Raw genomic sequence first — 27,391 nt, 5'->3', positions numbered from 1 at the left:
GTACAGTTACAATGTACATGTCTTATTGGCAAATGTTGATAACTTTAGCGACCTACTTGAAAAGCTAGCTCTATTTAACAAGCAAAAAGGGTGGATTTTCTAAGAGAAAAAAAATAAACAAGGGAGAAGAGTTTTTACAGCACTCATCTCCAACAACAAAGAACAGGGCAAAAACTCGCCCTCCCTAATTGTTCCCAGAACTTCACACTAAACTGAGAAAAGAACCCTTGATCTAAAAGGAGAATTAATCTCACTTCCATCAAGCTGCACTCCTAACTTTTCTGGAATACAAAAGAAAAAAAGAAAGAAAAAGCTCTCAGTGGATTATTTCATTAGCGGACATCTCAATACATAACCCACTCTATTATAAATTTAGTAACCAGTTCCTCAAATTCTCTCATTAGGCTTCCCAATCCCCAGGTCCCAGCAGGAGATCCCCCGTTTTTTCAGGCTTCTCCCTGCCCCCAGCCAGCTGGCCTGCGGGGTAAGCCGGCTCCCCACAATCACCATGTAGTTTTAGAGCTCCTGCAGGTCCCTTTTTAAAATATGTGCCTTTAAGGCTGAGAAAGAAAGAGGAAGGGCTTCGGAGAAGGGCCCCTCCCTTTGTTTTGCTTTCGTTTTCAGATCAAGTAAAATTCTGCAGGAAGAAGACCCAGTAAGTATTTGTGTGTGAGCGAGAGGGAGGGGGCAGGGGATCCCCTGGTTTGGAGGCCCTCCCCCGCTTTAGAAAGCATGGGGGGGAGGGAAATGTCTACTGGGCACTCTATTGTTCCCTTTGGAGAACGATTCCCATAGGGAATAATGGGGAATGGATCCGTGGGTGTTGGGGGCTCTGGGGGGGGCTGTTTTTTGAGGTAGAGGCACCAAATTTTTAGTATAGGATCTAGTGCCTCTCCCCAAAATACCCCCCAAGTTTCAAAAGGATTGGACCAGGGGGTCCAATTCTATGAGCCCCAAAAGATGGTGCCTCTATCCTTCATTATTTCCTATGGAAGGAAGGAAGGCATCTAAAAAGGTGTTCTGTCCTTTAAAATGTGATGGCCAGAACTCCCTTGGAGTTCAATTATGCTTGTCACCCCCTTGTTCCTGGTTCCGCCCCCAAAGTCCCCAGATATTTCTTGAATTGGACTTGGCAACGCCTACTCCTCTTTGGATGTCCACTTCTTCTGCCAGAGCCCGTGGTCTCTCCTGTTCCATTCATTGGGGTGACCTTCCACTTTTTATTATTATTTTTTTAATAGAAACCATTTTATTTAGAAGATGTTTCTGATACAATAAAGCAAGTAAGAGTAATTTAGAAACATCGGAGTATAGAATCACCATGCACAACCTTCCACTTTTTACAAGAAGCCTCTTTACTTTCTTATAGCTTCCTTGGCTTGCCAGACAGGGCCTTTCCAGTTAATGAGGTTGGACACATCTGCATTTGCTCCTGTGCTGAGCCCCGAGGGGGAGGAAGAATGGCAGCTGTCTGGGCAGGTCTTTCTTCCTGGGAGGCTGATGTGTGTGGGGGGGGGGGGGTTGCCGGGATCCTCTCTCTCTCTCTCCCTTCCCCCCCTCCCAGGCTGGGCTCCTGAGCAGGGTTGCCAATCACCAGGTGGGGACAGGGGATGGTTTGGAGACTCTCCCCCTGCTTCAGGGTCCTCAGAAAGCGGGGGGGGGGAGGGGAGGGAAATGTCTGCTGGGAACTCTGTTATTCCCTATGGAGATTTATTCCCATAGAAAATCATGGAGAATTGATCCGCGGTATCTGGGGCTCTGGGGGGGCTGTCTTTTGGGGTAGAGGCACCACATTTTCAGTACAGCGTTTAGTGCCCAAAATACCCCCCAAGTTTCAAAACGATTGGACCAGGGGGTCCAATTCTATGAGCCCCCAAAGAAGGTGCCCCTGTCCTTCATTATTTCCTATGAAAGGAAGGCATTGAAAAGGTGTGCAGTCCCTTTCCACGTGGGGGCCAGAAGTCCCTTTGGAGTTCAATGCTGCTTGTCACAGCCTTGATCTTGGCTCCACCCCTAACGTCTCCTGGCCCCACCCCCAAAGTCCCCTGGCTCCACCCCCAAAGCCCCCAGCTATTTCTTGCATTGGACTTGGCAACCCTACTGGTGAGCGAGCCCGCTCAGAGCCCGGGGTAGGGCAGGGGGAGGCGGCCAAGCCGTCGGAGGGCGAGGGCAGAAGCGCCAGCAGCGGCTGGAATCCCTCCTCCTCCTCGGCCCGTGGCCGCTGCGCCTCTCCGCCGGCCAGCCAATCGGCGCGTGCAGCCCTGCGGCCGCGCCCTCGGGAATCCCCCCCCGTCGGGCCGGGCCGGGCTCGCTCTCCGGAAGACGCTGCGCCGCAGGTAGCCCCGGGAGGGAGGAGGAGGCCGGGAGCCCCGTCGCCGCCGCCTTGGCGCTTCTTGCCTGCCTGCCTGCCGTCGGTTGGGCAGGGGGCCGAGCCTTTGGCAGCTTTCCCGAGGCAGGCAGCTGCAGGCGGGCTGGAGGGAGGGGAAGGGGCTGCTCTGCCCAGAAGGGCTGCTGCTGCTAAGTGGCGGCCGAGGCTCGTGCAGCTTCTCCATTTGGCGGCCCCGTCGAGCGAGAGCCGCCAGGTCGCCCTTCTGGGGCTAAGAGAGCTTGCGGGGGGGGGGGGGGGAGTGTCGGCGCTGAAGGCGACGTCACCGCAGACGGCTGGTGTTTGGCCAGGCTCAGCCTTCCTTCCCCTTTTGGACCTTTACCCAGAATGAAATTGGGCTCCTCTTCCAGGGGCCCCTCTGGGCTCAAACTTTGCTCTGGCGCTTCACACCAACCCCGCCCCCCCCCCCCCCAGAGAGCCACCTGAAGCTTCCTAAAGGGGGACCTTGTGGACCCATCGGAGCAAAAAGGGCATTTCTAGGGTTGCCAAGTCCAATGCAAGAAATAGCTGGGGACTTTGGGGGTGGGGCCAGGAGACTTTGGGGGTGGAGCCAAGATCAAGGCTGTGACAAGCATAATTGAACTTCAAAGGGAGTTCCGGCCATCACATTTAAAGGGACGGCACACCTTTTCAATGCCTTCCTTTCATAGGAAATAATGAAGGATAGGGGCACCTTCTTTTGGGGCTCATAGAATTGGACCCCCTGGTCCAATCCTTTCGAAACTTGGGAGGTATTTTGGGGAGAGGCACTAGATGCTATACAGAAAATTTGGCGCCTCTTCCTCAAAAAACAGCCCCCCCCAGAGCCCCCGATACCCGCAGATCAATTCCCCATCATTCCCTATGGGAATTGTTCCTGGAGGTGCATAATGGCTGTGGGGGCGGGGCTTCCCCACTGGCCAGCTGGCTGGGGGAGGGGGGAAGCCTGTAAAACCGGGGAATCCCCCACTGGGACCTGGGGATTGGGAAGCCTAGCATTTTCCCTTCACCCCTTGTCCTGTAGAGTGTGTTGGAGTACACGAGTTCTAGATACTATCCTAATGGGGGGGGGAGCCAACCAGGACTCACTCCTAACCTCCACCCCACCCGTTTTCTCATTTTCCCGCATTACAGGACAGTCCTAAGTTGCCTTAAATGCAATGCAAAGAATTGGAAGTGTGAATGTGCAATACTGCTTGGGAGGAGACCAGCACTGTGCAGTTGGTATATTTTAGCCATTTCCTTCTGATGCTTGACTTTGGCAGGAACTTCTGGAAGTGATCCTGTCTTGCTGTACATCAGGTGGGTGCAATTCCTGCTTCAGATGCCTTAGGACAGATCTTAAATACATTTTATTTATATCCCGCCCTCCCCACCGAGCCAGGCTCAGGGCGGCTAACAGCATCAATCAGTATAACAGATTATACAATAATTTAAACAGTAGGTAGCAATTAATTAAAATTCTAAAAACAGTAAAACAATAAAATTAACATCTTGGTGCTATTCCGACAGATGACAAATCATTTAAGCAGTCTCTCAGTTTTTAGTCGGTGAAGGCTTCACCAAAGAGGATGGTCTTGCAGGCCCTGCGGAATCGGTCAGAGTCCCGCAGGGCCCGCACTTCCTCCGGGAGCTGGTTCCATAAGTGTGGAGCTACGACGGAGAAAGCCCGAGTACGGGTACTCTGCACAAGAGCATACAATTTCCATACAAGACAAGAGATACAATTTCCTGGAAAGGGGGGGGGGGCAGGGCTGGGACTGGACCAGAGGCATTACTATGCTAGGTCCTTAAAAAATTAAAATGTTCTCCCACTAGTGTTTGAATGTTAGACTTTTTGACATTAGGTGGCACATGTAACAGTGGAAGATGAACAAGTGAACGAACCTGAGAGGGTATGGTCGGTGCTGCTAGGACCAGTTATTTATTTTATCATATTTATATCCCACCGTCCCTAATGGACTTGGGGCGGCTAACAACAATTAAAAACAACATGTAAGTTTTTAAACAAAATATACAGTAAAAGTCATAAATAACAGAATTTAAAATCAACAAAAAGCCCAAGATGTGCGTTGATGTTGCTAATTGTTGTTTAGCGCTATATTTATTGATAGGATTGTGTTGTCAGAGTGGATTTGGGGACAGAGTTGGCATCTTGGTTTGCCTCAGGCCCTGGTCCCAGAGTCTGTATCTTTGTTAAGGAGGGTGTTGCTATGGTTGAGAATTTGTTTATGGCTAGGAGGCTGCCTGTGAGCCAGTTTGGTGTAGTGGTTAAGTGTGCGGACTCTTATCTGGGAGAACCGGGTTTGATTCCCCACTCCTCCACTTGCACCTGCTAGCATGGCCTTGGGTCAGCCATAGCTCTGGCAGAGGTTGTCCTTGAAAGGGCAGCTGCTGGGAGAGCCCTCTCCAGCCCCACCCACCTCACAGGGTGTCTGTTGTGGGGGAGGAAGGGAAAGGAGATTGTGAGCCGCTCTGAGACTCTTCGGAGTGGAGGGCGAGATATAAATCCAGTATCTTCATCTACCTCACAGGGTGTCTGTTGTGGGGGAGGAAGAGAAAGGAGATTGTGAGCCGCTCTGAGACTCTTTGGAGTGGAGGGCGGGATATAAATCCAATATCTTCATCTACCTCACAAGGTGTCTGTTGTGGGGGAGGAAGGGAAAGGAGATTGTGAGCTGCTCTGAGACTCTTTGGAGTGGAGGGCGGGATATAAATCCAATATCTTCATCTACCTCACAGGGTGTCTGTTGTGGGGGGAGGAAGGGAAAGGAGATTGTGAGCTGCTCTGAGACTCTTCGGAGTGGAGGGCAGGATATAAATCCAATATCTTCATCTACCTCACAGGGTGTCTGTTGTGGGGGAGGAAGGGAAAGGAGATTGTGAGCCGCTCTGAGACTCTTCGGAGTGGAGGGCGGGATATAAATCCAATATCTTCATCTACCTCACAGGGTGTCTGTTGTGGGGGAGGAAGGGAAAGGAGATTGTGAGCCGCTCTGAGACTCTTCGGAGTGGAGGGCGGGATATAAATCCAATATCTTCATCTACCTCACAGGGTGTCTGTTGTGGGGGGGAGGAAGGGAAAGGAGATTGAGAGCCGCTCTGAGACTCTTCGGAGTGGAGGGTGGGATATAAATCCAATATCTTCATCTACCTCACAGAGTGTCTGTTGTGGGGGAGGAAGGGAAAGGAGATGGTGAGCCGCTCTGAGACTCTTTGGAGTGGAGGGCGGGATATAAATCCAATATCTTCATCTACCTCACAGGGTGTCTGTTGTGGGGGAGGAAGGGAAAGGAGATTGTGAGCTGCTCTGAGACTCTTCGGAGTGGAGGGCAGGATATAAATCCAATATCTTCTTCTTCTATCTTCTTCTGTGGGCTAGAAAAGCTTTGCCTTCCAATGCCTGTGAGAGAAGAGCATCATGGTCTAGCATAGGTGATAGGTCATTAATGATGTGTTCATCAGGGTTGAGCTGAGAGCTGTATCTGACCAGCAGCAACAACGTGTTGTGTTGTTTGGGCCTATCTTATATCAGGTTCTCTGTGGGGATCACACGCTTGGCATGCCACCTGAACCCATACCCCCACATAAGTCTGAGAACGCAAACAGCACAAGCTGCTCACACTCATGTTTAACCACATCCCTGTTTTATCCAGTCAGCTAGCCTATTTCTGGCTAGATTGTATTATTCTCTGTAGACTGAACAGACATAACTTCCGTGTACCAGGCAGATGTTTCCTGTCAGGCTTTGCTATGCTGTAGGCCTGTGTAACCTTGGTGCAACTTGAGCAGATAAAGAAAGGAAACTTGCACAGAGAGCAAGCTTTTTCCTTCCCCAATACACGTGTCGAGTGATCATTTCTACAGTTATCTCTTGGTATCATTTGGGCTTTGTTGGTGTGTTTCCTTACTACATAAGGTGGGCGTTGTAATTCCAAGAACCTGCAGGTGAGAATCTTCTGTCTGAGAGATTGGAACAGGTATGGCTGAAGTGTAGAGCTTGGCTGAGACAATGGATCCTTTGGTATGTTCAGGATGTTGCATGCTTGGCAAATCACTAGGTTTTGGGTATAAGGTGGTTTGTATGCTTCCGTTATGTATTTGTATTGTGATATTGGAAAGTATGGACATATGAAGCTGCCTAATGGTGACTTTCTCCTTCAGGGCAATCCCTGAGACATGGATGGCTGGCCCTGAATTTATGGTGTGGGGTGCTGAGGAGAGCTTGGCCATATGGCTGGTGTGTGCCAGTGTCCTGCCTGGCCTGATGGAGGCTATATCCACCTGGGCACTGGAGTATCCCAGACTGTTGGTTCTGGGAGACTTCAGTGTCCGTGTCGAGGATGTGGCTTCTCAGGCTAAAGACCTGGTGTCCTCCACGGCGGTATTGGGCTCTCCCAAGTTGTTTTGGCTCCCACACATCAAGCAGGTCACACACTAGATCTTTGTCTTGGGAATTGGAGTGGAGTGTATTACCACAGATGTTGTGCCATGGCCAGACCACTTTGTCCCGAAGGCCCAATTATGCACACCTAACCCTCTCTGTTTAGGCAGCGAGTGGATTTATGCTCGCCCGCAGAGCCAAATGGACCCTAGTAGGTTCCAGGAGGCTCTGCAGGATCCAATTCCCCCTGGCGACTCATTGGATGAGCTGGTGGAAGACTGGCATGGCCGCCTTTCTGAAGCCATCAATGTGGTCGCTCCCTGGCGCTCTCTCCACCCCTGTACCAACTTGGCTCCTTGGTATTCCTCAGAGCTGAGGCGGATGAAATGGGAGCTGAGACAACTAGAGAGAGTGTGGTGGAGGGCCCGAGACGTCTTGTAGGTAATTTATGAGATGGCAACGAAGACAGCACAGAATGAGTGGATTTTCTAAACACTCATTTTAGAGCACACAGAGTTTGCTCTCCCACTTAGGATTGTCCTGTTCCAGGAGTTCCCACTGTACATGAAGCACTTCTATTATAATAATAATAAACTAATAATAAAAAAACTAATAATAACTGTGCCCCAGGGTAGGAGAGTTTTTATGCTTGCTGAGTTGAATTCCACACCATCACAAGTAATGAATGGTTGCTATACAAAGGTGTCCTATTCAGAAAGGCTACGCTTATGTGTTGTTGGGGAAATTGATAACATTGACACATTGTTTACTGGAATGTCCCTTTTTCTCAAGTGTGAGAGGTTTGTGGACTATTCCATCACATCAGTGAGAGAGTTTGGGAGATTTTGGGGTGGGGTGGATTCAGAGGTTACTTTGGCTGTTGTAATTTTTTTTTCATACGTTATAGCACATAGAAAATGATTTTAAGATGATAGTTCACCCTGCTTTATGAGGCATCTAATGTGGCGCTACTCAAAATCTATAGGTTCTGAGTAGCATCATTTAAGTAAGTAAGAAACAATGCACAAACCTGTTTGGCTAGAGGCAAGAATCTGAGGTGTGTGTGTCCACACCCCAAACAGCAAGCTGTGTTTTAAAAAATAGCCCTCAGGCTTGTATCCTATTGCCATGGTTAAAGATAGAGGAAGATCCAGTTGTGGGTGCCAGGCCAAAGAGGTGAGTGTTTCACAGCTCTTAGAGCACAGAAATGGATGGTACTAATGGGAGAAAAAGTTCTGGTAACAGGGAACCAGAAAGAAAGGGAGTGTGTCAACGTCACAGAAACAATGTGAGACTTCTTAACCATTGAAAACGAGACTTCGTGGCAAGAGAGGAAGGAAGTAGCCATTAAGAGAAGCGAAAACTGCAAGCCTCCCAGCCCTCTCTAGGACTTTAAATCGTAGAGAAGTACTGGTGGCCATTAAAAGGAGGTCAAAATTTTAAAAATTAATTAAAAGGAAAGGGGACTTTAAAAAATAGTGGAGCCGGCAGATATCATCATTAAAAGGTGAAATCTATTGGATTATATGTTTTGAATCAATTTTGGTGCAGTCCAGGAGAAAAAAGGAAAAACTTTTTAAAAGGGACAGAAAAGCCGTGGACGCCGTTTTGAAGAAATAAAAACTTTAAAAAATTAATATTTGGACTTAGGAGCCTCAGGGAACGGCGATTTTAGGCTCATATAAAAGGGCATGCTCCAATCCCAAGTGGACTGACATTGAATCCTGCGAAGACAGAGGTCCTTTGTTTGGGCCGTCGGGGGCCGGGGGGGGAAATCCCCCTGCCAGCTTTTGGCGGTGTCCCGCTGAGGCCGGCGGACAGGGTCAAAAGCCTGGGGGTGCTGCTGGAGCCGTCCCTAAATATGGAGGCCCAGATAGCGACCACTGCCAAGTCCGCGTTTTTTCATCTTAGACGGGCAAGGCAGTTGGCCCCCTTCCTGGACCCCGACAACCTAGCAACAGTGATCCATGCTACGGTCACCTCGAGGTTGGATTACTGCAATGCCCTCTACATGGGGCTGCCCCTGTGCCGGACCCGGAAATTGCAGCTGGTGCAGAATGCCGCGGCCCGGCTGTTATTGGGCCTCCCAAGATGGGGGCACATTCGGCCGGGTCTTCGGGCTCTGCACTGGCTTCCAATAATATACCGAGTCCGGTACAAGGTGCTGGTCATTACCTTTAAAGCCCTATATGGCCTGGGACCTGCCTACCTGAGGGACCGTCTCTCCCCACACGTTCCCCAGAGAGTACTGAGGTCTGGGACTCAAAATCTTCTCACCATCCCCGGGCCCAAGGAAGTGCGCCTCAAAATAACTAGGGACAGGGCCTTTTCCACAACGGCCCCTATGTGGTGGAACCAGCTACCGGAAGAGGTGAGGGCCCTGCGGGATCTTACTCAGTTCCGCAGGGCCTGTAAGACGACCCTCTTCCGGTTAGCCTACGCCTGACTAGACAAATGTAGCTTTCTAGATCTTAGATTTTTGTGATTATACTGCACAGTTTTAATGTAAAATGTAAAATTTTAAGGTTTTTAGGTTTTAAATGTTTGAATTTAAATGTATTAATTTGTTCCGATTTTATTGTTTTATTATTTGTTGTAAGCCGCCCTGAGCCACTTGTGGGAAGGGCGGGATATAAGTTACGGAATAAATAAATAAATAAATCTACGAGACTGTGTGATTGAACATTGAATTTGTGAGGTCAGCTTTGGAGCCTATTTAAGCAATGGGCAGGCAGTGATGTCTGCGCAAAAACCAGGAGCAAAGCAGATTCAAACGAGGGCTGGGTCACTTGAAGAAGCAAAAATGGCTAAATGGCAGGAGGCAATGGATGCTATGGAGGCAAGACTGGTAAAAATAATAAAGGAGTCATTAACAGAAAGTAAGAAGGAAATAAAAAAAAGGCATTGAATCCAGTGCAGAAGAAGTCAAAAAAGAAATTAAAAAAGAAATTGAAGATCTCAGAAAGGATTCTCAAGCAGCATTAAAGAAAGTTCAGGAGGTGGAAGAAAAGGTGAAAGGCCAAGATTTAAGAATAGACACAGTGGATTCCACTATACAAAAAATGCAGGAGAAAGCAGTACTACAAGATTGTAAACTAATGGAAAATCAGATACGGTTGAGAGGGGTGCCTGAATCTGCTGAGACTGATTTAAGGACATATATTATAAAAATCATTGCTGAATTTTTGGATGAAGACCCAGATGAAACCCACTATTTTTATGGCTACATTTATAGCGTAAATTCGGACTATGCCAGAAAAAACAAATTACCAAGAGATGTGGTAGTAAGATTTGTGACAAGAGAAATGGTTGGAAAGATTTTGAGCAAACAATTTGAAAAAAACATTGGAGGTGGATGGCAGCAGTGTAGGAATCATGAAAGAATTGCCAAGAAAAGTCATCAATGACAGGAAATTGTATAAAAAATTGACAGAAAAGCTGAGAGAAAATGAGATGAGATACAGATGGATACTTCCAGAGGGTTTAAGTTTTGAATATAAAGGAAAGAGATTCACAATTACAAGCACTCAGGAAATGACAAAAGGTCTTGGGGGATCATAAAGAATTTGGAGGAACAGATTAAGAATAAAAAATCATTATGGATTGCAAATTAATATCTTGGAATGTAAATGGACTAAATTCACCACAAAAAAGAAGGGCAACCTTTCATTGGATTGGGAAACAAAAATGTAATATAATTTGTCTACAAGAAGTACATATAAAGCAAATGGATTACAAATTTTTATGGAACAACTTGGTATAGAATTTTGTTCATTGGCCAAGGAGAAAAAAAGGGGCGTGGTTTTTTATATTAAACAAGAATTAGACCCAAAATTGATTTTTAAAGACGATAATGGCAGATATATTGCAGTGGAAGTGACGTTGAATTACAAAAGAACTTTGTCATTGGGAGTGTATGCCCCAAATGGAGCAAAAGACTTCTTTTTTAAAGACATTATGCAACAATTAGACCAAGTGGTGTATGAGCAAATTATGATAATGGGAGACTAATGGAAAAGTTAAAAATATTTTGGACATGTCTGGGGAAAAAAATAATGAAGGGATGCTACCAAAGTCATTTTTTGATTTGATAAAACAAGAGTTTGGAAGACATTTGGAGGGAATTTAACCCCAAAGAACGTGATTATACTTTCTTTTCAGCAAGGCATAATTCTTTCTCGAGAATTGATATGTTATGGATTACAAAAGATCTTGGAATATTAACAAAGAAAATAGAGATACTTCCTAAAATAGGGGCAGACCACAATCCAATAATGTGGTCTGCAACATCTGTGAAATGGCGGATAAATGAAGATTTGCTACAGAAGCAGGAGATAGTGGTGTCTCTGGAGAAGGAGACTAAATTCTTCTTTCAAATAAATGAAAAAGAAGACACTCAATTTCAAATTGTATGGGATGCCTATAAAGCGGTAATGAGGGGCATTTTAATTACATTGAATAATAAAGAGAAAAGAGCCAAAAATAAGCAATTGATGGACATTCAGAAAGAAATTGGAATAAAAGAGAAGGAGCTTAAAAAACCACCTGGGAAAAAGAAAATTATAAGGGAGATTACAATATTACAAAGCCAATTGAGACATTTGTTGAATAAAGAAGTGGAATGGAACTTAAAAAGACTTCAACAGAAATCTTTTGAAGGAGTGAATAAACCTGGAAAATACTTGGCATGGCAAATGAAGAAAAAAAGGGATAATAAAGTCATTAATAAAATTGTATCAGGAGGAAAAGACATTGTTGATCAGGAAGGAATTAAAAGAGAATTTTATAAATACTATGCCAAGCTATTTAAAAGTCAAAAGGTGGATAGAAAAAAAATTGATGCGTATCTACAGAAAATTAAGATAAATCCCTTAACAGAAAATATGGAGAAGGTATTGAATGAACCAATCGAAAAAGAAAAAACAGAGGCGGTGATTAATTCAATGAAGATAGGAAAAGCACCTGGTCCAGATGGTTTTATGGAAAAAATTTTATAAAGTCCTCGTGGAGGCATTATTACCAAAACTTCCGAAATTGATGAATATTATAAGAATAGATGGGAAAATCCCTAATACGTGGAAAGAAGCAGTAATTTCGTTGATACCAGAAGAAGACAGAGACGCTATGAATGTAAAAAACTATAGACCAATTTCATTACTTAACAATGATTATAAAATATATGCCAGAATTTTAGCAGAACGCCTGAAACAGCATTTGAACAATTTTATTAAAGAAGAGCAAGCAGGATTTCTTCCCAGGAGGCAAATTAGAGATAATATCAGAACAGTTATAGATATTATTGAATATTATGAGAAACATCCTGGAAAAGTATAATTATTTTTTGCAGATGCAGAGAAAGCATTTGACAATGTGCATTGGGACTTTGTTTGCAGTGATGGAGAAACTGAGATTGGAAGAAGATTTTATAAAAATGGTGAAGGCGATATACACTGAACAACAAGCAAGGCTCTGTGTAAATGCAGAATTTTAGCAGAACGCCTGAAACAGCATTTGAACAATTTTATTAAAGAAGAGCAAGCAGGATTTCTTCCCAGGAGGCAAATTAGAGATAATATCAGAACAGTTATAGATATTATTGAATATTATGAGAAACATCCTGGAAAAGTATAATTATTTTTTGCAGATGCAGAGAAAGCATTTGACAATGTGCATTGGGACTTTGTTTGCAGTGATGGAGAAACTGAGATTGGAAGAAGATTTTATAAAAATGGTGAAGGCGATATACACTGAACAACAAGCAAGGCTCTGTGTAAATGCAGATTTGACAGAAAAAATTATAATTAGTAAAGGAACAAGACAAGGTTGCCCTCTATCTCCATTGATATTTATAATGACTTTAGAGGCTTTGCTAATACAAATTCAAGAAGATAAAGAGATAGAGGGACTGAAATTGAAACGTTTTTCTTATAAATACAGAGCGTTCGCAGATGATGTAATGTTTATAAATGAAAATCCCACATGTAACACCATTGTTGCTTCGTAAGATACAAGAATATGGAGAATTGGCAGGCTTTTATATAAACAGAAAAATCAAAAATTTTGTGCAAAAATATGTTAAAAAGTAAACAAGAAGAACTACAGAGGCTAACAGAGTGTGAAGTTACTTCTAAAGTAAAATATTTAGGTGTGGAAATAACAAAAAATCTGGACTTGTACAAAAATAATTATGAAAAGCTTTGGCATAAGATTGATGGAGATTTGATAAAATGGAATAAATTGAATTTGTCTATGCTGGGCAGAATTTCTGCAATCAAGAGAAGTATGTTCCTGTTCCAAACAATTACAATAGTGAAAGATAACAAGCAATTTAATAAATGGCAAAGCAAACTTTCAGATTTTGTATGGCCCGGGAAAAAACCAAGAATTAAAATGAAAATCTTGACTGATGCGAAAGAAAGGGGAGGATTTCAGCTGCCTAATTTGAATTTGTATCATTATGCAGTATGCCTGGTGTGGATTAAGGAATGGATGACATTACTAAATAGAAAATTACTAGCACTAGAAGGCCATGGAAATGTCTTTGGTTGGCCACGCTTACATGTATTATGGGAAAAATAAGATGGACTGTTTTTTTCCACATCATTATATAAGAAGCAATCTGTTAAATATTTGGTCAAAATATAAAAGATATGGGGATGAGAGGAAACCGCTTTGGATTGTGCCAACAGAAGTAATAAAATCGTATTCAGATACTAAAGAAGAAAAGTGGTTATCATATAAACAGCTTTTAAAAATACATGGAGGAAAGGTGGAATTAAAATCAGCTGAAGAATTACAATATAAATATAATTGGTTTCAATTGCAACAAATTAAGAGTTTGCTTGAACAGGACGTCAAGAATGATGGAATAAGACAAAAACAAACAGAATTGGAGAGAATGCTGTTTGATGAAAATTAAAAATTGATTTCAAGAACTTATAAACTATTATTGAAATGGTCTATGGAAGATGAAGTAGTTAAATCTCAAATTATAAAATGGGCGATAAATATAAATAAGGAAATACAGATGGAGTCATGGGAATACTTATGGAAGAACTCTATGAAAATATCGACATGTTATAATATTAAAGAAAATTGTTTCAAAATGTTATATAGGTGGTATATGACACCCAAGAAACTGGCAAAAATGAACAATCAGGTGTCGGATAGATGTTGGAAATGCAAAAAACAAGAAGGATCTTTCTACCATATGCGGTGGACTTGTGAATGTCAGACAATGGAATATAACTGTGATGAAATGCTTAGCCTTACCGACTCCATTTTCTAACCCATGCTACTAACCCTGGGAAAACCCTTGCATATCAAAGTAGAGGCCCAGAATGTTACTAACAGTTAGTGTGAACATTCCTTTCCCTGGAACTAACAAAAGCCACCTTCCTTTGAAGATCACCTCCAGGGATGGCAGTTCAGCCATCCCTGTGAAGCGGCAACAGCAATGAGATAAGAAGGAATGACCGTGTGAAACCTTGCACCTCGACCCAGCAATGTTTAGAAATGTGGGGTTTTGTATAGCAACTTTTGATGTAGAATTCCTTAAGACAAACTCTAGTATGCAACACTGTATCAGTTCCAATCTTTCTTCGTTCATCAAGGTCTGGTTGATTTGAAGTTCCACTGTCTGACAGTGAAAAGGCAAAACAATTTTGGCAAATGATTCAGCAAAAGATTTCAAAAATTTTGGGATATAATATTAAGAAGGCACCAGACATTTTTCTGTTGGGATTACAAATGGAAATATTTCCAAAACAAGGTAGAACAATAATTTGGTAAATGCTTTCAGCTGCTCGGACATTATATGCACAGATGTGGAAGCAAGATAAAATACCAGAAAAGTGGGAATGGACTTTAAAAGTTATGCATTGGAGTGAAATGGACAAGCTTACAAGAATCTTAAAAGAACATGATTTAGAGAAGTTTAAAAATGAATGGGGAAAATTTCAAAAATACGTTGAAAAACAATGGAATGTTAAAGGTTATTTGGTGATTTTTGACAATGATTAAGTTCTAAAGGAACGTTAAATGGACTATAGTAAAAAAGTGAGACTATTGGAATAAATTTTTTTCTCCTTCTTTTGATAATGACTAAAGGACTACTATGAAGATGGATTACAATTATAAACTATGGTTTTTTTTCTTTCCCTTTCCCTTTTTGCTTTATGATGTTTTTTTTAAAATGAAGATTATTTAATAGATAAACTGATTACCTTTTTTTTTAGCAATTTAATTAAAATACACTGCCGGGGGTCACTAAAAGGGGGGGAGGGTGGAGAAAATGTAATGTATATGTATTAATTTTAATAACAGGTGATAAGTGTTATTACAATATATTACAGTATAATAAATTGTTTAAAACAAAAGAAAGAGGGTGTGCCACTCAGGAATGGGGCCTGTAATCTCTAGTACAAGCCCCAGAACTTGCGGCATGCTGAAACTTCAACACTGCCTTTTGTTACCCATGAGCCCCTCCACCTCATGCCTGCCCACGTTTTGTTCCTTGCAGCAGCAAGCAATGGATGATTCCCCATCGTGGTTCCAGAATCTGCTTTTCTGGAAGGACACAGTGGAAGAAGGCCAGCCAGTTGTGCAGAAGGGCAAGTGCGCTGAAAAGGAAAAGTCTTGCTATGCCAGCATCAATGGCGGAGACACTGCTGATGTCTCCAGTGTGCCTTGTGCCAGCATCGCCAGCCGAGGCTCTGTCACCTGCCCGACCTGCTGTGGTACCGGGCGAATTCCCCGAGGTAGGTGCTGCCTCCAGGCTTGTTTTGGCCAAACTCTTAAGCACTGCTCTGCCATGGTAGTTTGCAACAATGAATGTCTCACCCTGCTGGTCAGACCTAAGTCTCATCCTGTGTGTTGGCAAAGGCCTCCCATCTGCTTTAGGGGCAATTCACAAGCAAGGAATGCTGGAAATATCCATCCCCTGCCTCGGGTGAACAGAGGCATTCTCTTTTTGAATGCCTAGGCAGCATTTTTAGCTTACTGCAACTGGTAGGCAGTGATGGAAATGCAGCTTCCTTTCATGCTCAGAATGGCCTCTTACGTTCCCTTAAATTCATTGGCATCTTCCTCTAGCCAAGAGTGTCTCAGAGTAATTGCATGTTGTCCAGAGCATTCCACAGTGGCTTCATGAACTGTTTTGGATTGGATTGCTGGTCTTGATGGCCCCTGATTTACCTTTCTGGATTAACAGAGGTCAGCCCAACAATGGTCAGATTCCTTTGTGGGTGTTTGGAAGCAGCCAGCATAAAAACTAGGGTTGCCAAGTCCAATTCAAGAAATATCTGGGGACTTTGTGGGTGGAGCCAGGAGACATTAGGCATGGAGCAAAGATCAAGGCTGTGGCAAGCATGATTGAGCTACAAAGGGAGTTCTGGCCATCACATTTAAAGGGACGGCACACCTTTTCAATTCCTTCCTTCCATAGGAAATCATGAAAGGGGCACCTTCTTTTGGGGCTCATAGAATTGGACCCCCTGGTCCAATCTTTTTGAAACTTGGGGGGTATTTTGAGGAGAGGCACTAGATGCTATACTGAAAATTTGGTGCCTCTACCCCAAAAAACAGCCCCCCCAGAGCCCCAGATACCCGCGGATCAATTCTCCATGATTTTCTATGGGAATAAATCTCCATAGGGAATAACAGTTCCCAGCAGACATTTCCCTCCCCTCCCCCCGCTTTCTAATGACGCGGGGGGAGGGTCTCCAAACCAGGGGATCCCCTGCCCCCACCTGGGGATTGGCAACCCTAATAAAAGCCTCCAACTGCTCTAGGCCTTCTCTGAAGGGTTACTGCTTCTCCCCACATACCTACCCAAGAGGCTTTCCAAGGAGCTGGCTGTTCCCCTTGTGCTAGGAGAACAGCAGGCCTGTGGTTGACGTTTCAGGGACCTGCCCTGCTCTGCTCTGTGAAGGTCTTGCGGCTGTGCTTTCACAGGCCCTTCCCTGACTCTCTCCTCTCTTCCCAGAGCAAGAAGAGCAGCTCGTGGCCCTCATTCCATATGGGGACCAGCGGCTGAAGCCCAGGCGGACGTAAGTTGTGGGGGCTGTTCTCCTCGCTTTTGTACTCCCTGGCACCTGCTTGCCATTGAGATGGGGGTGGAGGGGGGCTCCCTCAAAAGCTCCAGCTCATCTGCCTGCCTCGGATTTTTGCAGGAAGCTGTATGTCACCATCACAGTAGCTGTGTGCCTGCTGATGACGTGTCTCATGATGTACTTCCTATTCCCACGCTCCATTGCGGTTGTCCCAGCGGGGCTCAGTGCCTCTTCTGTCTCCTTCGACAATTCCTCTTACACCATCACCCTCAACATGACTGTGAGTGGCTGACAAGAGTGCCAGGGAAAGGGTTGAGTGTGTATCTCTCCTTATAAGGGGGCGGGGGGGAGAGCAGTAAACAGATTTGCAAGAGCTCAGAGATGCCAGGAAAATGTCTCTCTGTCCCAGAAACCTTTCTAATTTCAAACTGTGCACAAAGTTAGCTGTAGCTACACAGTGGAGAGCAGGTGCTCTTCCCATGTCTGGCCTTGTCCCCAGAGCTTTTTGTGCTGCTGGACAAGAACCTGGGCCTTTCAAATGGGTGGCGGCTGAATTTATTTATTCGATTCGATTCGTTGGCCGCCCCGAGCCTGCTTCGGCGGGCAGGGCGGGGTATAAATAAAAATTTATTATTATTATTAAGAATAGGGCTCAGGGCAGCTTATATCAGAGACATACAATGGTTGTAAAATCAAAGCAGCATTTAAATACTAAAAACATCCAACAGTAGATCAGTATAATATCCAGACGATAGGGAGATTTTATATCCACCAGCCCCCTGGGTGGCAGGGATATGAGTGCTGCAGACGGTTGCTGTCCTCAACCAAAAGAAAGCAAAACCTGTAAGGTGCAGAAGTTCTCAGCCAGAGAGTTCCACCAGACGAAGGCCAGGGCTAAGGCGGCCCTAACCCTAATTGAGGATAGCTGAATCTCTGTAGGTTCTTGTTGCTAGGGCATAGTGCCACTTCCAGGGGCATACTCAGAGAGGTGGCTCCAAAGGTGTGTGGGTCCCTGATCTCTAAGAGCCTTGAAGGTTAATGTTGAATGTTGAACTGGTTGAATGTGTGCAGTCTGAGGGGTCCCTGTAAGGCCCATGCGGCTGCATTCTGGGTCAACTGGAGCTTCTGGGTCAGGCACAAAGGTAGGCCCACGTAGAGTGAATTTCAGTAATCTATCCTGGAGGTGACCATTGCATGGATTGTCGTGCTAGGTTGGGACAAGACAGGTAGAGAGCAATGTTCCCTCTAAGCTGCAGAGTCGTCGTGAGCGAAAATTCTACTTTGTGAGCTCCTGGCATTAAAGTTGTGAGCTCCTGCATAAAATTAGTGTGCTCTGGGGATATCCTTCCTGAGTTAAGACAAAAATGTGTGAGCTGGAGGCAAAAAATGCGTAAGCTAGCTCACGCTAACTCAGCTTAGAGGGAACACTGGTAGGCAGCCAGTTGCCTTACCTGGCGCAGTTGGAGAAATGCCAGCCTGGCAACTTTCATGACCTGGGCAGAGTGGCATCCAGGATCACATCCAGACTCCTGGCGGTAGGAGCTGGTGAAGGTGGTAGACTCTTGGTGGTAGGAGCACATCAGCAAGAGCTGGGAGTTGGCAGCCCAACCTTGGCTCCCCACCTCACCCACCCAGAGCACCTCAGTCTTACCCAGATTGTTTTAGCCAACTCTACTTTAACTACCCGACAGCCTCCAACCCCCTGGCTAAATTCACGAGAATGACATCTGGGTATGCCATGCATCAACAGAAATAGCTGGGTGTCCTTGGCATATTGAAACTCCACATTAGCTGAGCAGGGGGGGGGGACACCTGTAGATGTTAAATAACACTGGAAAGAGAATGGCCTCTTGGGAATCCCACATTCTAGTGGGTACCTTGGGAACACTGACCCTCTCAGTGCCACCTCTGTCCCCAGCCTTGGAGAAATGAGGTAAGCCATTGCAGGGGTACCCCCTGAATCCCAGTGTCAGCAAGGCAGTGAGTCAATAGGTGGCAGTTGACCGTGTCAAACACTGCTGTGAGATCCAGCAGTATTGACCAAGCTGCCTGCGGAGACATCCTGTGGCCAGGGAAGAAACTGGGTTGGGATGGATCCAGCACTGAAGTGTCATCCAGAAATTTCTAGAGCTGGTCAGCCACTGCCCTCTCAGTTACCTTGACCAGAAACGGGAGGGTAGAAACTTGGCAGAAATTGGAAAGATCCATAGAATCTAGGTTAAATCTTTTCAAGAGTGGGGCAACCACCACCACCTTCAGCCCTCCTGAGAAGGTCCCCGTGTCCAGGGACAAGTTGATAATATCTTCCAGGAGACCTCACAGCCCCTTGAGCTGGCTCCAGTTTACACCTGGACCTCCAGAACAAAGGAGCAGGTGGCCAAGGCATCCCCTAGTAAATGAGATTGGGGAGAACTGGGAACCTTGGTGTTCTGTTCCAGCTGGGCTGTTGAGAACATGGCCCCCACCCAGGCTGGTGAGAGAGTTGGTTGCCTGGTCCCCAAAGCCACTCTCTTGGCTGCACTTTCTGCTTTCCTGGAATTCTTGCCTTGATTTTAGCTGCACTTGGGATTTCCAAGCCCTGCCTGACCCAAGAAGGGGCATTTGTGTGAGGCAGAATAGCTGATGGTTATACCCAGCGCTCTCACAGAGTGCCCCAACATATTATTGTGGGACCAGGATGGGCCATTCTCTTACTGCTCGATGTGGGGAGTTTAAAATGGTGCTCGTGATTGGTGACTCAAGAGAGTGGCTTGCTGTAGAGCTCAGAATATGCAAAGGTTCATCCAGATCATCAGTCGTAATAAAAGGGTGATTAGAATTGCCAAATGTTGTATTTTGCAGTTTACTCCATGTATAGTAATATTTGTTAGCAAACAGATTTCCAAATCAGTGTTTTGTTTTGGGTTGCTGTGGTTTGTTGCAAGGTTAACCAGACTTGATCTGTTAGCAAGGAACTGAGCTGTTTAGTTTGTTTTACTTTAGCTACAGAAATAGATAATGAAATAGTTCAGCGGTAAACCCCCACTATACAGGCAGTATCTGGTAGCTCTCCAAATCAGACATTTTGTAAGATTAATAAACTAATTTTTGTAACCAGGGGAACACCCTTGCCTCTATTTTTTCATTTGGCTGTTTCCATGGTAGATTCACTAAGAAAACCCACTGGAATGAACTAGACCAGGCCTCTGGATGCCAAGAGATTCCCATTGGAGGCACAATTGAAAGACTGCCCAAGCCTTCTAGAATATTGAGCTGTTGCCCTTACCCGAAATAGTAAAAAAATAAATAAATAAATAATAATTTAAAATGTGGATGATGCGCTTTTGGGACCGTGCCCCAGTTTTGGACCTAAATTAATAGAAAAGGGAAAGGACATACAAAAGGCATTTGTACATATAAAAGACGTTTGTTGTGGCATTTTTACACCAGGTGATGCACCAAGGCCTCTAATCTTGGCTCTGCAAAGGATTTTTGGCTTCGCAACTATTTAGGGCATGAAGCATTTCCCTGCCTCCCCCACCCACCCCAATTAGCTGACCTGCCTGCAGCCTAATGGAGAAAAAATGTTCCTGCTGTCCTGAACAACTGGAAAACAAAGTCCCCAAGAACCATAATCAAGCCATCAATCTCTCAGTGTTTTAAAAAGGTTCTTAATAAAACTATGATAGGACCATATTTATTAATGCTGTGGGGGAAGCTGCTCTTTTAAAGGTAATCCCGCGGAGTTTAAAGATATCTGATATCTACCAGTGAAATGACATACTGATGTGCAGGCAGCAGCTTTCCAGAGACAGTTCTGGTTTTGTGGAGCTTGAGGCCACCCCTTTCCCATGTGCCCCCCTCAGTCCCCCAGTGTCTGTGGAGCAGGTTTTGCAGTGCTTGAGCCTGCGTGGTCTCCACATTCGCACCATGCACGTGTGCTCTTGTGTCTTAGGGGCACCCTTTTAAGGGAGCAGCATCACCCCTTCCGAAAGGTAGGTCCTGCAGCCCTTTTCATGTAAAAGCATCTGCCTAATAGATGAATGCTCCGTGAGCTCTGACTCTGCTGGACCATATGTTGCTTGTGTTTGGGGGGGTCCCCCTTGCCGCAGCCTTTCTGTCTCTGTCTAGAATACGCTGAATGTCACAAACAACAACTTCTACACGGTGCGTGTGGCTCAGCTGGCCATCGAGGTGTTGCACAATGCCCTGGTGATTGGGAAGAACACGGTGATGCCCCACCTAGACATTCCACCCCTGCAAGGTACTCAGGTAAGGAATGAGCGCAGCCAAGCTGAGTGGGGTTGTAAGGACATCAGAAGAGCCCTGCTGGGTCAGACCAGGGAGGGTCCATCCAGTCCAGCCTCCTGTCTCACATATTGGCCAATCAGTTCCTCTGGAGGGCCAACAACAGGGCAGGGAGGCTGAGGCCTTTCCCTGAGAAGAAAGAACATCAGAAGAGCCCTGCTGGATCAGACCAGGGAGGGTTCATCCAGTTCGGCCTCCTGTCTCACACAGTAGCCAACCAGTTTCTCTGGAGGGCCAACCACGGGGCAAAGAGGCTGAGGCCTTCCCCTGAGAAGAACATCAGAAGAGCCCTGCTGGGTCAGACCAGGGAGGGGCCGTCCAGTCCAGCCTCCTGTCTCACACAGTGGCCAGCCAGTTCCTCTGGAAGGACAACTACAGGGCATCCTGATGTTGTCTCCTGGCACTGGTGTTCAGAGGCTGACTCCCTCTAAATGTGGAGGTTCCAATAGGTAAAGCTTATCCTAGTATAGTAAGAATAAGAGCCTCATGGCACAGAGTGGTAAAGCTGCAGTACTACATCCAAGCTGTCTGCTCACAACCTGCGTTCGATCCCAGCGGAAGCTGGGTTCAGGTAGCTGCCGTAAGGTTGACTCAGCCTTCCATTCTTCCGAGGTCAGTAAAATGAGTACCCAGCTTGCTGGGGGGGGGGGGGGGCGGGGAATGTAGATGAGTGGGCAAGGCAATGGCAAACCATCCCATAAAAAGTCTGCTGTGAGAACCTCATGATGTGACATCACCTGAGTCGGAAATGACTGGTGCTTGCACCTTTACCTTTTTAGTATAGTAAGAACATAAGAAGAGCCCTGCTGGATCATACCAGTGGTCTGTCTAGTCCAGCATCCTATCTCACATGGTGGCCAGCCAGTTCCTCTGGACCATAAACAGGACACAGAAGCTGAGGCCTTGCCCTGATATTGCCTCTTGGCTCTGGGATTCGGAGGTTCCTCTCAGTTACTAGTGGCAAGCAGCCACTGATAAGACATGTCTTCCATGAATCTGTCTAATCCCCTTTTAAAGCTGTGTATGCCTGTGGCCAACGCTCCATTCTCTAGCAGCGAATTCCGCTATTTAATTGCTCACTGCAGAAAAAAATTTCCTTTCATCCATCCTGAATTTACTACTCTTTCAACTTCATTGCGTGTCTGAAATACACCAACTGCATATAAGCCATATTCTTTCTCTCTGGTTTTTATTTCTAGATCCTTTACACCATCAGCAGTAGAATTTTGGACAACAATACTTAGTAAGTATGCATGTAAGGTCTGCTCTTCATCTGTGAAATCACAGGGGGTATATAAAATAAGGCTGCATGCTGATTTAAAGTGGTTATCTTTTCCTTGCTTTTATCTGGCTGTTCTCCACCTCATTGCGATATCTGCTCTAGACGCCTTTGGAAAGCATAGTTTAAGGGAGGAAATTGATTCTCTTTTTCCAGATGTGAGACAGCTTATTGTTTGGGAAGCAAAAGCTTTTGTTCTGGATCCCATGTGGAGGCTGTGGGCTGCTCCCTCTTATGGTAACATAAAGTGCCTTCCAGAATAACAATTTCACAGCAAACTGTTCTTGTCCAGAGGTTCAGGAAGATTTCAGAGAAACATTGCTGGGTTTCAACAGAGGACTGTTTGCGTTGGTTGCCTGCGATATACTTCTTTTACTGTTGAAGGGTTTTTGTGTCCTACATTGCAAACTGTCTGTTACCTTTGGACACAGAGTGGAGGCGAGAGGTATGTTATTTTTCCTCAGGTTTGGCAGCAGCATGTGCCATCTCCAAAGCTGGCCTCTTCCAGTTTGGTGTAGTGGTTAAGTGTGTCGACTCTTATCTGGGAGAACCAGGTTTGATTCCCCACTCCTCCACTTGCACCTACTGGAATGGCCTTGGGTCAGCCATAGCTCCGGCAGAGGTTGTCCTTGAAAGGGCAGCTGCTGTGAGAGCCCTCTCCAGCCCCACCCACCTCACAGGGTGTCTGTTGTGGGGGAGGAAGGTAAAGGAGATTGTGACCCGCTCTGAGACTCTTCGGAGTGGAGGGCGGGATATAAATCCAATATCTTCATCTACCTCACAGGGTGTCTGTTGTGGGGGAAGAAAGGAAAGGAGATTGTAGGCCGCTCTGAGAGTCTGTCCTTGAAAGGGCAGCTGCTGTGAGAGCCCTCTCAGCCCCACCCACCTCACAGGGTGTCTGTTGTGGGGAAGGAAGGGAAAGGAGATTGTGAGCCGCTCTGAGACTCTTCAGAGTGGAGGGTGGGATATAAATCCAATATCTTCATCTACCTCACAGGGTGTCTGTTGTGGGGGAGGAAGGGAAAGGAGATTGTGAGCCGCTCTGAGACTCTTCAGAGTGGAGGGTGGGATATAAATCCGATATCTTCATCTACCTCACAGGGTGTCTGTTGTGGGGGAGGAAGGGAAAGGAGACTGTGAGTCGCTCTGAGACTCTTCGGAGTGGAGGGCGGGATATAAATTCAATATCTTCATCTACCTCACAGGGTGTCTGTTGTGGGGGAGGAGGGTAAAGGAGATTGTGAGCCGCTCTGAGACTCTTCGGAGTGGAGGGCGGGATATAAATCCGATATCTTCATCTACCTCACAGGGTGTCTTTTGTGGGGGAGGAAGGGAAAGGAGATTGTGAGCCGCTCTGAGACTCTTCGGAGTGGAGGGCGGGATATAAATCCAATATCTTCATCTACCTCACAGGGTGTCTGTTGTGGGGGAGGAGGGTAAAGGAGATTGTGAGCCACTCTGAGACTCTTCGGAGTGGAGGGCAGGATATAAATCCAATATCATCTTCTTCTTCTCTTCCTCATTGGCCTTGTTGGGGAGATGGAAGGGAGGGAGTGCATGTAACAGATGCAGGTTAGAGTTGAGAAGGGTGATCCAAGGATCCCATTGTTCCAGGTGGCGTCCATGGTGAGTCCCAGTGCCAGGCTAATGTAGCCACCGCATGGAGTGCAAGAAAACTGAGGAATGGAAGCAGCTGCAGCACTACCAGAGCCTCTCAGGCTCAGCTGTCCACATTCCTCATGCCGCTCTGCCCTGTGGGGGCAGCAGTGGTTGCTCTGGAGACCTGGCCAAAGCCTTGTTGTCACCCATCCAGAATGCTGAACGTGTGAATTGCTGTCTCTTTGAGGGGGCTGAGATAGGGCAGGGGGCATGAGCCCATGGCAGCTAAAGAGGCACAGTAGCTGTACCATGAACGGACTACACGGTCCCTACAAGGCAAAGCCCACCAGTGGATAGGCAAGAGGATTTGGGTGGGGCGGGGAGCTGTTTCATGACACACATCCTCTCTCACAGAGGAGAGGGGAGGCAGATGATTGGGGGCCTGGAGACCAAGACCTAGCCCTAGGAGAAAAGGCTTGAGGGACTTGGCAGTGTTCAGTCTGGAGAAGAGGCTGAGTGGGGACAGAATGGTTCTCTTGAAGCATCTGAAGGACTGTCCCTTAGAGGAGGGCAGGGAGCTGTTCCCGTTGGCAGCAGAAGAGAGAAATCACAATAATGGGCTTAAATTAAGGGCAGGAAGGTACAGTAAGAGTTGTTCAGCAGCACACTCCGCTACCAAGGGAGGTGGGGAGCGCCCCTTCACAGACATTCTTTCAGCAGCAGCTGGACGAACGCTGGTCAGGGATGCTCTCAGCGGATCCTGCATTGGGCAGGCTAGATGGCCTGCATGGCCCCTTCCAACTCTGTGATTCTAGGATTCTTCCTGCGCCGCCCACCCTCCCCATGTAGATGAGTGGAGATGCTGTCTGTACGTTCCCTTTGCTAGGCAATGGGGGGGTGGGGTTAGTGTGCTGAGAGGTTTGCTGCCTTGGTGGAGAGGTGGGCTTGGGGTTAGCCTCAGGTTTCAGTTCAGAGTAACTCTGGCTGAGAAGGGCACCGCTGAGCCCTGCTCGCATCTACCCACATCACACCCACCCTGCCGAAGATGAGCAGTTGGTGTTCTAGGAGGGGCTGCATTTGTGTGCTGGCGCCATCTCAGTCGTATTGAGTGTTTGCAGCCTGTAAATGGATCCACCCCTCTCTCCCACAGCAATATCTGCACATGGTCCAGAATAAAGGTTCACAATGTCCTTCTACACATACAGTAAGTGCCCCCCTTTTTCTCTGCAGCAGTTTTTCTACGGGTCCCCAACTGCCTGTCAGGGAATGGCAGGCAGTCCTCTCCTGTGGTGGCTGTTTCCTGTTTCAGCAGCCTTCTTCTCTGTGGCAACTTCCACTGCTTCAAGCCTTTCTCTCAATGCCCAGCCTCCATCACAGCTCTCTGTGATTCCCCGCTCCTCCGCTCGCACCTGCTAGCATGGCCTTGGGTCAGCCATAGCTCTGGTAGAGGTTGTCCTTGAAAGGGCAGCTGCTGTGAGAGCCCTCTCAGCCCCATCCACCTCACAGGGTGTCTGTTGTGGGGGGAGAAGATATAGGAGATTGTAAGCCGCTCTGAGTCTCTGATTCAGAGAGAAGGGCAGGATATAAATCTGCAGTCTTCTTCTTCTTCTTCTGCTACTGGATCCCGCCCCCCCAAGTCTCCTGGCAATCTGGTTCTTTCTTCCTACCCTTCCCCCATCTCCTTGCCTAATACCCAGAGCACCACCCACCAGGCAGCCTCTCTGTCTTCCTTCCTTGGTTCTTGGCTACCCTCTGCCTCTCTCTCGTTCACCCACAAGGTGACCCTGGGAAACTGTCTCTCCCTCTGCTCTTTGTTTCCTTGGTGGAGAGTCTAAGCCTGCAAGGCAGGTCCTGGAGCTGCTTCCATCTTCTGTCCCTTGGGCGTATTTCATTCTGCCCAGTCTTCTGACAGCAGTTTCTGTTCACATCGGAACTGGCTGGGTCCGATGGGGACAGACACATTTGCTAAATGGAGTGGTGCTGGGGATCAAAATCTCTGCCTGGGAATATCAGCTTGTGGTTGGCTGGGGGCTGGCCGTTCACTGTAGAGGGAAGCCATCTTTGCACAGATGGAAGTCCTGGAATCTGTACGTGCTCAGAGGCTCTCTAGAACTCAGCAAACCAGTGCTGGGGCTGAAGGCAAATCAAGCCTTGACTGAAAGGCAGGTGGCCTTTGGTTGGGTCTCACAATCATCTGTGAAATGGCCTCAAGAGCTGTTTTTTCTCCTCCTTCTAGGGGGACCCTGACATGCTCCTACCTCTCTCACTCCGAGCAGCTGGCCTTCGAGAACTACCAGTACGTGGACTGCAGGGGCAACGCCACGCTCCCTGGGATGTCCAGATCCTAGAGGTCTCAGCAGTGGCCCTGGAGGAGCCCTTGGTGGTCCCCGCCTCTCTCTGCCAATGCCATGTCCCTGGAGCATCGTTTCCGTCCCTGCTGTGAAGGGTGGAGTCTGAGGTGGGGAAGGCGAGCACGCTCTGTATTGCCAGTTCCACTGCCAAGGAAGAGGGCAGCAGAAATGTCTATGGACATCGAGGGCAGCAGAAATGGACCCAAAGTGTAAGAAAAGGCAGAGGACCCAAGGTGAAGTCTCAGAATTTCGTGGTGTGATTTGTGAAAGAAAAACTGTCCAGCTGGCTTGCTCAGATCACCTCGACCTGCAAATGTTTCTGGGAGGCAGAAACTAGTGAAAGGGTCTCGCCAGCCTGGGTCTTGCTTGGGAGGGCTGGTGAGGGATCTCTGAAGGTTTCTTCCACCTGCACATGATTTTCAGTGGTGGGGAGGATCTTTGGACTTTGCACTCCCTTGTTTGCTGAAGCAAGCTCTTCTTCTCACTCCCTCCCCCACCTCTGCTGAGCCACCAGATCGACTGTCCTCTCCCTGAAGAAGCTCAGGAAGCCGCAAACGCCTCCATGTTCTCATTTTTAAGTTAGGGAGAGAAGGACAGAATTCCAGGGACAGTTCTAAAAAAAAAAAGTTTTCCAAAATAAAGAATCTCCCCTATCCTGATCAGATTTCTCTAAGAGTGAGGGCGGGGCAAAACCTACACTGCGGACAAGGGACAGTAACCCATGCAGAGGGTGACCTGGTGCCAAAGGGGGAGGGATGAGGATCTGGGCACCCAAAGCATTCTAGTCTTAGCCTCTTTTTTGGCAAAAAACTGCCTTTGGGCCAGGCTTGCCTGTCAGGACCGCCTCTTGTGGTCACTACCCCTGCTGGACATACTCCGTAATCTAGAAAAGAAGAGAAGCAAGAAGTTGCTGGCAATCCAGTTGCATGCTTACAGCCGAGGCCCGTTCCAGGCTGTGTGGAGCTGTGGGCAGAGGGCACGCTGGTTTGCTAGCCAAGGGCAGTTTCTCTTGGACAGGGCCAGGCTGCTTCCTCTGCTAGCAGGGAGCTCTACGAGAACAGGAACATTCTCCCA

General features: G+C 46.7%; 1 protein-coding gene across 3 annotated transcripts; it reads left to right on the top strand.

Annotated features, from left to right (window-relative positions):
* The first annotated feature begins 599 nt into the window (after nucleotides 1-599).
* On the top strand, nucleotides 600-26,976 carry TMEM106A (transmembrane protein 106A). Of its 3 annotated transcripts, none has more exons than XM_060255909.1 (9): nucleotides 600-655; nucleotides 3,500-3,667; nucleotides 15,271-15,508; nucleotides 16,735-16,798; nucleotides 16,922-17,081; nucleotides 20,912-21,052; nucleotides 22,288-22,331; nucleotides 25,117-25,170; nucleotides 26,203-26,976. In XM_060255909.1, exons 3-9 carry the CDS (start codon nucleotides 15,280-15,282, stop codon nucleotides 26,312-26,314), a joined length of 804 nt encoding a protein of 267 aa, XP_060111892.1. In that variant the 5' UTR covers nucleotides 600-655; nucleotides 3,500-3,667; nucleotides 15,271-15,279; the 3' UTR covers nucleotides 26,315-26,976. The 3 variants fall into 3 exon arrangements, with proteins under 3 accessions (XP_060111892.1, XP_060111893.1, XP_060111891.1); XM_060255910.1 differs by lacking the exon at nucleotides 600-655 and adding an exon at nucleotides 2,144-2,336; XM_060255908.1 differs by lacking the exon at nucleotides 600-655 and adding an exon at nucleotides 2,318-2,452.
* The last annotated feature ends 415 nt before the right edge of the window (nucleotides 26,977-27,391 follow it).

The sequence above is a fragment of the Heteronotia binoei genome, chromosome 15, assembly GCF_032191835.1.
Source record: "Heteronotia binoei isolate CCM8104 ecotype False Entrance Well chromosome 15, APGP_CSIRO_Hbin_v1, whole genome shotgun sequence".
Classification (NCBI taxonomy): domain Eukaryota; kingdom Metazoa; phylum Chordata; class Lepidosauria; order Squamata; family Gekkonidae; genus Heteronotia; species Heteronotia binoei.
The sequence above is the reverse complement of the archived record's forward strand: the minus strand, read 5'-3'. Positions and strand labels throughout refer to the sequence as shown.